Source organism: Mesocricetus auratus, unplaced genomic scaffold (assembly GCF_017639785.1).
Source record: "Mesocricetus auratus isolate SY011 unplaced genomic scaffold, BCM_Maur_2.0 Super-Scaffold_100010, whole genome shotgun sequence".
NCBI lineage: Eukaryota > Metazoa > Chordata > Mammalia > Rodentia > Cricetidae > Mesocricetus > Mesocricetus auratus.
The window spans coordinates 8,098,471-8,111,662 of NW_024429194.1; the positions used below are offsets into that span (position 1 = coordinate 8,098,471).

General features: G+C 47.2%; 1 protein-coding gene across 1 annotated transcript in view; it reads right to left on the reverse strand.

Annotated features, from left to right (window-relative positions):
- The window catches only part of Man2a1 (mannosidase alpha class 2A member 1), a 156,337-nt gene extending 150,630 nt beyond the window's left edge, over positions 1 to 5,707 (reverse strand). The window contains exon 1 of the mRNA XM_005077169.4: positions 5,085 to 5,707. Coding sequence (XP_005077226.1) covers positions 5,085 to 5,219 — 135 coding nt within the window. The 5' untranslated portion in view covers positions 5,220 to 5,707. The remainder of the gene's footprint in view (positions 1 to 5,084) is intronic.
- Positions 5,708 to 13,192: the final 7,485 nt, after the last annotated feature.

The following is a 13,192-nucleotide window of genomic DNA, read 5'->3' on the forward strand; positions in this document are numbered from 1 at the left end:
CTTCTAAATATACTACTTAGCCTTCAGAGCATTAGACCTAGACCCTTCGACCACTCTTTCCTAAAACGCAAACGCCCAGAAAGCACACTGTGTATAAAAAAAATAGACCTTTGTCCAGACTGCAGCCAACCCGATTTTCAGTGGGGACAGTTTTCCCCCACCCGAGGCTATTTATATCTAGCAGATGTCTGGGGACATTTTTTGATTGCTACAAATGGGGGACAAGAAGACAAGGAGACAAGTGGCTTCCGAGAACAGGGTACTGCCACATACCCTAGGATGCAGAGGCAAGTCCAACAACATGGAACTGTCAGACCTAAAAACATATCAACAGCAAAGGGGCTTAGAAAAACAAGCCTGGGATGAAGGAGTGGAGAGACAGCATGCGCAGTTATGAATTCAAGTGTCTCAGCACTGGCCTTTTCCTTAGAAAACACTATGTTAGATTCAGAAATCTAACACTACAGACTGATGGGATCTACTATCTGTATAGCCGTACACATGACATCACCTGAAATACTCTCTCTCCATTACTCTATCTACACTTACTCAACAGGCAGAATTTATTCAATCAAGGAATTTACCTTGAGGTGAAATCAACAGCAAGATTCACTGAAGGACAGGGTATGAGCTCCATTACATGCCTGCAATTCTCAAAGTCTGAATTTGAACAAGGTTTCAACCATAAAACTAGCAGTGTGGCTTAGGAAGGGAAATTAAAGCCATTTAAATTCAAATGCTTTCTCTCCCCATCGACCTCCTATCAACAACTATGGAAAGAAGCAAAGTTCTCCCCGTTATAGCGCCCTCTCCACAGGTCCACAGAAACAGTTGTAACGAGCTGTTGCCGCATCAAAAACTGAACTGCTAAAGAACAGGACCCAAAAACAGAGCAAACCCTGTATAAGTCAGAAACCACAGCTCACCTGAGCAGCAACCAGCCTTTGGTTTTCTTACTAAGATTTCTATGGAAACAGAGAAACAACCAGGGGAAACTGAGACCTCTGAACGGAGACAGCTGGAGACCAGAAGGAAGCAGCAAGAATGGCGCCTTGGTCTTCTAGGTAAACATGCTAACATCACAAAAACTGATAGCAAACACAGTTAAAACACACAAAAGAGGTTGATCTCATCAATGTGCTGCCCACACTAAAGGATCTCCTTAAGGCTAATGAATGACTGGCAGAACAATCCCTTTCCAATAAATAGAATCTTGACACCTGTTCTCAAAGCACTTCTTCGGGTCCAGATCCAGAAACAATACATGCAAATCAGTTTTAAAAATAAAGCCTTCAGATCAGATGCAGCCGGGGCATCTGGTCCAGCTAACTCTGAGAAGTCCAAGTGAGAACCGTGCTTGGCAGAGGAGTCCCAGAGGACTACTGACCCTGGGGGGGGGTGGGGGGGGGCGAGGGGACCCGCATCAAGATTGTGAAAGTTCTTGAACTTCTAATCACAGCTGCATCAAAGCACCACCCTTTCCCAAAAGTCTGAGCGCTCAACCATCACAGCTAAGGAGACCAGACAACCACCCTGTGATCGCTAAGCAAACCCCAGCAACAACAGCTATTGTGGACAGCACAGTGCCTGGCAGGGGCTGGTAGAGCACTTTCACCCCACACATCATGCTTCAGACTAAACGATTCATAACAACAAGGAAACAGCAGCTAGGACACGAAGGTCCTCATTATCTACCGCAGTGGATCCATTTTATCAAGCTGTTCTGTGCCGCACTCAAAAATTACTAGTGTGGCTTTGGTTGTGTGAGGGTGTTCACTTATATGTGGGTAAGGTCTACATTGCATAGACTGGCCCAGGACATATATTAGTACTCCTGCCTCAGTTTCCCAAGCGCTAAAAGATGCTACTGGTGTAAAGCATTTAAACAGACTTCTATATATACATCTAATTTCAAGGGCTTATTTAAGGCATCAAAGTCCCTATCATAATGGCTTTCAAATCAAGTACTTCAACACATTTTCATTTTCTTACTTGATAAATGTTATCTGAGCCCAAAGATCAAATCTAGGCCTCACCTGCACATCTTTCCTCATTCTCTAACTTCTACAGAGGTGTTCAGAAGCTAACCAGTCCTTACGCCACATGACACACTAGCTAAAGACATTCTCTGTTATACAAATCCTGATTCCTGGTTTTAATTCTCTAGATACAAGCATGAGGCACACAGCAGCAGCCATGTTGGAATGGCCAGCCCTTTCAGGGAGATCTAAGATTTCTCCATCCCATCTGCTCACACCCTCATAGCTAGTTTAAAGCGGTCTCACAGCATTAGGTCCCAGCCAGCCTCTCTTCAGACTGGAGTTTTGTTTGAGGTGTTTTTCTTCTTTTACTTATTTTAATTTCTTTGGCTGAGATCAGTTAAATAACCCTAAGAATATAGGCCACTGGTAGCCACAGCCTCTGACTTTAAAGTAGCTCTTACAGTAACACTTGGGGAAAGCCCTCTTAGTAAGGTTCCCAGAGGCAGGCAGGGCTCTGGGGTGGGATGGAGGCGGAGCTGGAACAGGGCGGAGCTGACAGGTGGCAGTAAACAAAGTTGCAAGAATAAAAGTCCACAGAACATCAACCTAGGATGGTCTTAAATACAGTTTGCATGGACCACACAACTTAATGAAGCTACCACATCAAGTGAAAGAAACTAGAATGCACAACATAACCTCTGGTGTGTTGTTATAAGACACCAGACACACATACACCGACAAAATGGGCACTACTCAAGAATTCACCACCAAACTCTGCTCAAGAAACACACTGCCAGAGTTTTGCCATGCTTGGTACTGTGAAATTAAAGTTAACCTGTAGTTTAGACACAGAAAAGAATTAGAGAACCCACATGTTGAATGCTCTGCTTCATAATGGCAGTCTTCGTTGTAAGACTGCTTTGCTGTGAGGTGTTAGAAGACCTTTGGGAAGGCGTAAATGCGAAGGGGTGAGTGTTCCAGCCAGGGACCCACATCCGCTATGCCTCTGGAATAAAAGTCACCTTTGGGTGGGGGGACGGGGCTAAGGTGCCACCAGCAAGTTTGTTTCTGTTCAGCGCCATTCTGGCAAAAAGCAGGCTAGAGCTCAGCTCTAGCAAGAGGGTTCCAGGAGGCAAGGCAGCTTGGTGGCTCAGCGACTACACACGAAGAGCTGCCTGTTCAAGTCCCAGATTTCGTCGGTGTGACCTTGGGCATGGTGATAGCTCAGCTCCACATCAACTGCATTGGCACTCCAGCTAATGCCAAACACAGGATTCTCAGGCTTGAAGAGGGGGATTTATGACGTCTATCCACTGGGAGACTCGGAGTCCACCAATACTAAACCTTTCTACAGTGAAGTCCAGATGAGAGAGGTACCACTCGCAAGCCCTCTCTCCCCGTACAGAAAAGACAGCACTACACTGCAGGCACTACTCCTGAAGCCCACCACCACCAAGGCACACTCCAGGCAGAACTTCAACTTCTCAGTGAGGTAGGGACTCTTACGGATATAGGAGAATTAACTGCTTAAGATTTCTCAGTAACTGAATGAGTCACTCACTGCTTTAGAAACAGAAGGAAATGTCAAGGTTACCAGAGAACCTCATGCAGATGTTTGCATAAATCATGCTCAAGTGGTCACTCATCCAAAGCCAGAGAGAGGGTATTATTAAAACATTACTAAGTAAAAGGGTTCCATTTTTTCTATTTCCTGTAATGGAGGAAATGGAAATGGAGTTAAGAGGATCACCGTAAGTTTAACTCCAAATCACAGAGAATATGGAACAAAGTTCAGAACTCCTGAGCTCTGGCCACACGGGTTTACCTGTTGCCACACTGTTTACTTCAGTCTCAACAGGCCTGGTGCAAACTCCAAGTTCAAAATTAGAGGCAGCCAAAAGTGCTAGTTACATATTTTCTCTATCGTACTGTCTAGGGAAAGCAGAAGACTGTAAACATTTGGAAACATCTGTCTGTAGTCAGGCTTTTAATATCACTCTTCCAAAAATTATTCCTAGTGCTCTGGACCAAAGACAGAGTCCAAGTCCTCGTTTCAATTTCGTAATACTCCAAGTAAAGCCTGTACTTCAATTTCGGTTCCCAAGCCACTCACCCTAGCATATCAGAAGAATCGGCAAGGATTGTTTTCAGTCATTTAAACCGTGAAAGAAAAAAAAAAATTAAACATCACCCTTATTTGGATAGGTCATAGATTTCTCTAGTCGACGAGTGGTTAGCTTGTCAATATTTGGATTCTCCGGCGTTCTCCACACCGCATATGCTTTCTCGAAAATGCTTGCGTGTCAACAGCAAAGAGCGTCTAGCGTCGCTGCGTGGCCACCTTCCAAACAGAGCCCATTGCATCGATTTGCTTATTTTTAGTAACTTTTCCTGAAAGACTTGTGTGGGTCTTTTTATTTTTTTCCAATCCTCTGCCAGTTTGACCACCCTGCACAGAACTGAGCGCCGCACAGCTTCCAGCTGGAGAATAACACGCGCTTCCCCGCTCTGCTGCAAATCCATCCTATGTAACAGCTGAAGAATGACGACACTAAAATCAACGCTTCTATCCACATCCAAAAGGGCTGCAACAGGAAATAAACTTTTTATCTCTTAAGACACAGTGAAGGGGGACGGGGACAGAAACAGAAACCTGTTTTGTTTTTTTGTTTTTTGTTTTTGTTTCTGTTTTTTTTTTTTTTTTTTTTAAGGTGGGCTAGGTGTCCTGCGCTTAGGCTGTGCACAGTGAGGTCCGGGCAGCCTCTGGCAGCTTAACCCTGAGCTAGCCGAGGGGGCGACCCACGGCGACACTGGTACCGCGCCGGTTCCCCGGCAGCAGGTGCCCGAGACCACTTCCACAGGCCCGGGTGCGAGCGAATGCCGGAACAAGGCCACTCCTGGCGAGCGCGAGGCTGCCCTAGAACGACGCCCAGCCAGCACTTTGCTAACTCGGTGGTCCGAGCGCCGCACAGCCTGGGCCGGATGAGGCTCCGCCGGGTCGTCGGGTGTGGCCTCACCCTGCCCCGGCCCCGAGCGTTGGTGGGAAGAAGTGAGAGCCCCCAGGCTGGCCCTCCAGCCCCGCGCCCGCCGCCAGATGCTTACCTGCGGGAAGGAGCCCTCCTGGCGCGGGCCCCGAGGGTAATCCAAGTGACCTCTGTCCAGCATCAGGTACAGGGAGAAAATGACGACGCAGAAGATCGCGCTGCCGAACACGGTGAACTGGCGACTTAACTTCATTTTTCCTCGATAGACTCGGGGCCAGGTCACGGTCCACACACGAAAGAGGCGGAGGACTGGGGACTTGAGCCGGCGACCGCCGAGGGCTCTCTGCTCCGGGCTGCACACCCTTCGCGCTCTACGGTAGCGCGGGTTCCGGCCGCGCTCCGCACCTCGTCTCCAGAGCCGCCGCGCGCCCTCGGCCTACGCCCCGGCCCGCTGCCCTCCCCGGGGCTGGCGGTCCCTGCGAGGCGGACTCCTGAGCGGCCAGGGACGGGGCCCCGCAAACTTGCTCTCCCGCTGGTGACCGACACCCGGCGGGGCGCGCGGAGCCGGCAGGGGAGGGAGAGGTCGCTGCCCCGACTTCCTGCCACTGCCGCCACGACGGAGTCGGCAGGAAAAGTTTTCTCGACCAGGACAGGCGTGTCCTCCGCGCCCAGAGAACGCGCGGGTTCCGCGGCTCCAGGGCCGAGCGCGCCGCGCGGGGAGCGAGGAGCGCGCCGGAGGAGGAACTGGACCTGGAGGCGCCGCGCCCCACAACTTAGCGCCGGGACACCCGGGCCCGCCCCCGCCACACCGCCCCCGCGTCCCCGCAGGAGCCCCTTCCTGCCGCCGCTACTGCGGGGGCCCGGCCGGGGTGCACCCTGGGCTCCGGGGCGCTGCGATCCAGGACTTTCCACAGGGTGTGCGTCGGTTCCCCGGCCTCTCCCGGTCCCCGGCCGCCCCTACCTTCCCCCCTCCCGGGCCCGAGCCGCACGCGGAGGGCGCAAGGGGGGCGGGCGGCGCCGGGAGGAGGCAAAGCGGAGCGAGGAGAGGACCGTCCCCGGAGAGGAGCCCGCTCCAGCTGCAGCCGTGAGCACCCCCTCCTTCCCGCCCCGAAAACGCGGAGATGGCGGCGGCGGCGGCCACGAAAGGAAGAGCCGGTTCCCCGGCGCCGCTTGGCGCTCCGGTGCCGCCCGCCACGAGCCGGAGGAGACGGCAGCGGCGGCGCGGCGGCCGTTGGGTCAAGAGGCGCCCCGAGCCCTGGAGCTGGGCAGCCGGCTGGCCCCGCCCCCTCGTGCCGACGCGCCGGGAGGAGGGGGCGGGCCCCCCGGCGCCCAATCACAGCGCGCCGCCCGCCAGGCCCGCCCCGCGCCTGCCTCGCTGGGCCCTGACAGTAGGAAGACCTCCAGAGGCTTCGGGGACGAGGGAGGTGGCCCTGCAGGGATTGAGGCCAGCAGTAGGGTGCTTGCAAGGCTCCAGCAGCCGGCCTTCCCTAGCGCCCGTGCTTCATTCCCCAGATCCCGTCCTCTGCCCGGGTCTTCTGTTCTGGAACACCCAGATCAGAGTGCCTTGGAAGGGCCGGTGTAGGGCTGTAGGAAAAGGTAGACGAGATATCTGAGGATCCTGTTTGGACTCATCTCTTCCTCTTGCTTCTGGTGACATCCTGGGGAAGCCTGGGAGCTAAAGAGGCTGACGAAGCCTCGTGCAGCCAGATGTAGACGTCTGTCGACCAAATCTAATGAAGGGGGGGTGGGGAGGATTAGAGAGAAAAGCCTGGACCGGCTGCTGAATGATAGCCTCTGGGCTCCAAAATTCACCCTTTTTGCACTGCGCCGTGAAAATGAATCTGGGCCCTTTGAGTGGGTTTGTCTTCTCCTTCTGGGACGTTTTGTCAGTAGAGGGTGCTGAAGAGACATTACAGGAAATCAAGGAACTTGCTTCCTGGTTCTGGTATATCTGATAAGCAGTTTCTCCTAGCATACCTGACTTGTTCAAGTCCAAACTCCTTGGTGGCCCACAGTTTTGTAATGGCGTAAGGCATGATCAGCTTACCTGGCACTGTCTAGCAACAATGTATAGCAAGTTCCAGGGGGCAGTATCACAGTGACCTCTGTTTTTCAATCAGCCATACTGCAGTTACCATAAAATCTCTGTCTTAGCCCTTGCCTGGATGGGCAGGGCTGCCTTTGGGGGCCCCTTCATCAGCTCAAGAGGTAGTTATTGGGTTTGCACCCCAAAGCTGCTGCCCATATTCTCTCTGGTTTTCTTCTTGCTAGTGAATCCCTCGTTATTTAATTCTCTATTAGAGTTACGAATTGGTTTTCTTAAGCCTTCAGCGTCCAGGAAGTCGTCCCCAGAGCCAGATCTGCAAAGACAGGATTTAAAGGTCAGATTGACTGGCCTTTGCCTAGAGTGCCTTGCCAAAGGGAAATAGGATGATAATTTGGGTCATGAAGAGCATCTCAGTTAATTAAGCAATCACCTGTGGTTGACTCTTAGGAAAGAGCAGTGGACAGGCACATGGGGGACTAGGTGAGAGCTACGTTTGACTTCATGGCTACAAAAGGAACTACAAGGACAATGGGGGGGGAGGGGTGGGGAAGGCTACCTTGGCATACTTCTGAATGCTTATAGAGAGAATGGCAAGTCCGGATCCATCAGCGCTCCTATAGTATGAGGATCAAAGACAGTCCATTACAATTCTAAGAGAACCCCTTTTGCAACAACAAGAGTTATATAACTGAAGATTAAATGCTCTATTTTGGTTTTGGAACTGGCTGACTTATTGTTGACTGTTGAATTCACAGATGTGACAAGTTGTTTTTTTTTTTCCTCTAAAAAGAGGATGGATTATTGGTGAATGATAAAACCCTAAAATTTGGAATGAGTCAGCTACATATAAATCTAGCAGTCCTGCCCTGTATGCCCAGCCCTCCCCCAGCACATACCTGTGGCATCACTCTATGCTGCTCTTGCCAGTAAAAGCAGGTTATCACTCTGCAGCTAGCACATTTGGTCTTCTTTGCTTGAAAACCTTGTCGTTTTGGACTGGCGAGATGGCTTAACAGTTGGATCATTGGCTATACCTCTAGAGGACCTGGGTTCTGCACCCACGTGGCAGCTCACAACCATCTGTAACTCCAGTAACACATGGGAATTTGGTACCCTTCTGGTCTCTTTGGACACCAGGCATACATGTAATACATACAGGCAAAACATCCATATAATGAAAATGGTTAATTTTTTAAATCTAGTCCTATTTAAGGTTTGGGAGATTGTGGACATATGTATGTTGTTCTAAAATACTCATCTTTCTGTGAAATCCACCAGAAGTGGATGTCCTCATCCAGGGCAGAGTCCTTAACATGGAATTTGTATCTTTCTCAAATAACTACCAGTCAACTTCTGAGCTGCCATACCTGAGACAATGATCACATTTTAGTGTGTGTTTGTTGTGGGAACCCGTCTGGGTCCCATAGCAGCTTTCAGCCCCCAAATAACACACAAGACACTATATTAATTATAAGCTATTGGCCATTTGGTTTCTTACTGGCTAGCTCTGACTTAATTATTGACCCATAATCATCAATATATATTTTTATAAGGACTTATCTTTTCAAGAACGCCAGACTTGTGTTCTCTTCCCCTGGGATCACATGCTGAGGGCTCAGTTCACTACATTTCCCAGAATCCTCCTAGACTCCTAGTCCCACCTATCTTGCTTCCCTATTGGCCAACAGTGCTTTATTAACATACACACAGGACTTCTCCATCAGCTCTTTTCTGTCTAAATAAAAAGAAAGATTTTAACTTAAACATAGTTAAATTATATATAACAGAACAGTTATCAAGTAAGAACTATAGTTAAAATATTTTGTCCATTAACATTTAGTAAGATTTAAAGAAAATATTATCTATCCTATCTAAAGTCTAAAGTCTTATATGTAACTAATCTTTTAACTAAGGAAAACTATAATTACAACTATCTGTCTTCAACTCCATCAAAGACCACAGAAGGATAATGTATAAACACTAGAATTGACAGAGACATCTTGCTACCTGGACAGTCACCCGAAATTCCTCTGTAATGTTGGGGCATCCATCTTTAGCCCATAGGCCACAGTGTGTCTGGAAGACTTCTCAGCCAAGCAGGAAATTTCAAACTGTCCATCTGCATTAGCAGTCTGTCAGTCATTTTTCTGTGTCCTGCAGAAAGTCTCATATACTCTTCCATGAAGCAGGAAACCTGTAGGACTGTTTGAGTTCAGCACTCACTTTCCTGTGGGTCCTGCATGTCCAGTTTATACATCAACAGTCAAGCAGTTCAGGCAAGAGCAGTTTCTTGCCCAAATGGCTAATCTTGTCATGTTGAAAGTAAAGTTCATAACAAGTTTCTTCAATGCCCATCTTCCTCTTAGACATAATTGGTGCTGCCAGGAGCAGACATTTCTCATTGTACCTTTAAAAAGAGATTGGTTATGATCATTAACCAATTATAAGCAACCCCATTTAAATGAAAACAAAGATTCATAAACAATATTTGGGAATTTGGACATTGCTCATTCTAAACTGCTTCCTGCTTTCCTGCTGATAGGGGCCGCTGTCCATACCATGGGGATCATGACAAAACACAGAAACCTGCATTAAGTCCTTGTTTTTGTGGTCTGTAAAGCTGCATCATCTCAGCTGTCTTAGATGTTGGAACATCTGGCCCACTGCTTCTGGGGGTCTTGGTTCATCAAACCACAGAAGCCTGGAAGGAATCCACAATGATCACATTTTAGTGTGTGCTCTTGTGGAATCGGATGGAACAATAATTCACACAACAAAATAACAGTTGTGTCCAGTAGATGTTGGCAAAAATTTGGGAACCATATATAGAAATGGTTCCTAAGGGTTTGGGTCCTTGAAAGATACAGTGTAACACTAGATATAGTCAAAATGCATTGCTACTCTGGGCTGGAAAGAGGCTCAGTAGCCAAGAGCGCTTGTTGCTCTTACAGAGGACTCCGGTTGTGTTCCTAGCACCAATGTAACAACTCAGAACCTAGTCCAACTCAAGTTCTGAGGATCTGATGCCCTCCTGTGGCCTCTGTGGGCACTGCATCTGTATGGCACACATACATACAAGCAAAATACCAATATGCAGAAAATAAAAATAAATAGTTTTTAATATAGTTCTACTCTTAGGCATTTAGCTCATGCAGCTAGAGGTGATTTGACTAATGGGCAGTTTAGGAGACTGAGATGCCAGAGATTCATGACATGACATGGAAAAGGAAAGCCAATGATTCAGAGAGAAATAAATATTGTATTGAATTTTATCATGTGCATGTGCAAACCCATCCCCCAGCTGTGTTCCATGATGAGACACAGAAAGTACACCCTTCCCTAACATGTTGAGAAAGACACTGAAACATCTCTGTAGACTCTGCCCCTGTGGGCCAGGTGTGACATCAGACAATGGCACCATTTAGCTGGCTTCACTGATTTACATGAAGATGGCAGGATCCTAGAATAGAAGAAGCCTAGCTGCACTTAACCAACAAAGTCTGTAGCTGTAGTTTTCTTTCCAGCCTGGTCCCACAGCCCCCAAATGAACACTCGGAGACAGTATATTTATAAACCGCTGGCCAGTATCTAGGGCTTCTTATTGGCTAGCTCTGTCTTAATTATTAACCCATAGCTACTAGTCTATGTATTTCTACATGGTCTTGGCTTACTGGAAAATGCCTTCGTGGTCTACATGGCGACTGTCTCTGGAGGGCTCTCCTGCCTACCTTTCCCAGAGTTTTCTTCATCTCCTAGTCCCACCTATCTTCCTACCACGTTGACCAGATAGCATTTTATTCATCAACCAATTAGAGAAACATATATACAGAAGGACATCCATCCCTCATCAAAAGTCTTTTATCTTTACAAGTAGCAGACTACCTGGGTCCAGAGATGTCTTCAGAACATAATACATGGGCAGCCTAAATAGAGAATTATTTCTGTTTTTAACACATAAAGCAAAACTCTGACTTTAGTTGCCACAGGAGAGGGCACAACCTTTTACTCATTTTCAGACCTAAATCAACCCACAGATCTGGAGTCACTTGGTTGCCCTTGTAGGAAAGACCTTGTACTGTAGCCACAATACACAAACAAAAAGTCATACCTCTTTGCAGAAGGAGGTATGCTTAGGGACTGTGCATTACCAAATTTCAAATGAAACCATAAAGTTGGAGCCCTAATCCAATCCAACTGAGGTCCTTCCTTATAAGAGAAAAACATACTATAAGATACATGATGAACACCATGATTGTCTAATGACACAATGAAAACGTGGCCAGCTCTAAGCCAGGAAAAACAACCCAGCCCTGCTGACACTTTGGTTTGGGGCTGCTTTCCTGGATACTCTGAGAAAATAAACTTCTGTTTTTTGCGGCACCCTATCTTGTTGTGACAGCTGTGGTATACATACACTGGTACAGAAAGCAGCCACCCACCTGGCATATAGTATATAAAGAAATCATATAATAGGAAAAAAACATTTTGAAATTAGGTAAAGGACCTGAATAAATGTTTTTCCATAGAAAACATATAAATGCCAACAGCTGTAGACAGATTTTCTGTCCCTCCTAGTCACACAGTCATTTAGGACCAAATAAACACACAGAGGCTTATATTACTTATAAATTATTTGGCTAATGGCTGAGGGTTCTTATTGGCTAGCTCGCTCGCTCTCTGTCTTAATTAATAACCCATTTCTATTCATCTATGTATCTCCATATAGTCTTGGCTTACCAGAGAATACCTGGATCTGTTGCTCCTTTGGCGGCTACATGGCATCTCTCTGGTGGCTCCTCCCTGCCTTCCTCCTCCCCAGAATTCTCCTCTTCTGGTAGCGCCACCTATACTTCCTGACTAGCTACTGACCAATCGATGTTTTATTCATCAACTAAGAAAAGAAACATACATACAGAAGGACATGCCCCATCAAACAGCTATATAAGAAAGTTTACATTAATCATCAGGGACTTGCATGTTAAAATCACAATAGATATCACTTCGTACCTGTTATGATGGTTTGGGGAACTAGTAAAATGATGTTATTGAGGATATGGTGTAACGGGGAACCCTGCAAACTGTTGAAAGGAATGTAAATTGTCACATCCAATCAAAACAGTTTATGGCACAATTTCAGATAGCACTGTACAAATCGGTACAGGGTATGGAAAACAGTATGGAAAAAAATTCCCTGCAAACTGAAAATAGAACCTCCCATGGGCCAGCAATACTACTCTGTGTGTGTGTGTGTGTGTGTGTGTGTGTGTGTGTGTGTGTGTGTGTGTGTGTGTTTGTACAATCTACAGTCTACAAGCAGCTTGTCTTTTTCTGGAAAATTAACTTATGTCATATCGATTGTGATTTACTCCACTAAGACATTTTACTGTAGCATCTTGGCTATTGAGAATAATGTTACAGCAGCACAGGAGAGCAAATGATATCTATGAAGACATGACTTTACCCAGACTGGAGAGGTGTTCACTAGTAAATTGCTTGTTGAGCAAACATGAAGACCAGCGGTTTGAATCCCCAGAACCCAAACAAATCTAGACAGTGTAGTGCATCTGTAATTCCTGAGCTCTCATAGCAGGATGGGAGGCAGAGACAGGAGAATCCCTAGACGCTCTTTGGCCAACTAGTCTAGCAGGTTCAGCACAGCAGTTAGCAAGAGACCATGTCCCAAACAAGGCGGAAGTGTGTCCACCCATACCCACGTGTCCACAACCAAAGCAGGGTAAGGCTTCGCAGACACTGCTTCACACTTGTTCAATCTGTGTCTTCATAATGAAGGGAATAATATTTTTAATGTTAGTTGGTGTCTCCCAGGGTTGATAATAACTACCCTAATAAGGGAAGTGATGCCTCATTAGAGACATGTTCTCTTATGCTCACTGAGCTTGTGAAAATGTTATAGCTATGATTATAGAAAACTGAAAGGCACAGAGGGTTTGGGCCTTTGCTCCCCCGGTTGTTGGGAAAGCCTGTCTACCAAGGGGCCTAAGCATTCTTCCAGCTTCTTCCTGGATGTGTTGAGAATGTGGAGCCTCAGCACTTTCAAAGCAGGGCCATTTCTCAGAGCTGCCTTTGTCAAAAAACAACCCAATAACCAAATAGCATCTCCTCCACAAAAGCCAATTTGCTTACCACATACCACAGAAATGAGAAATACCCAAATTCAG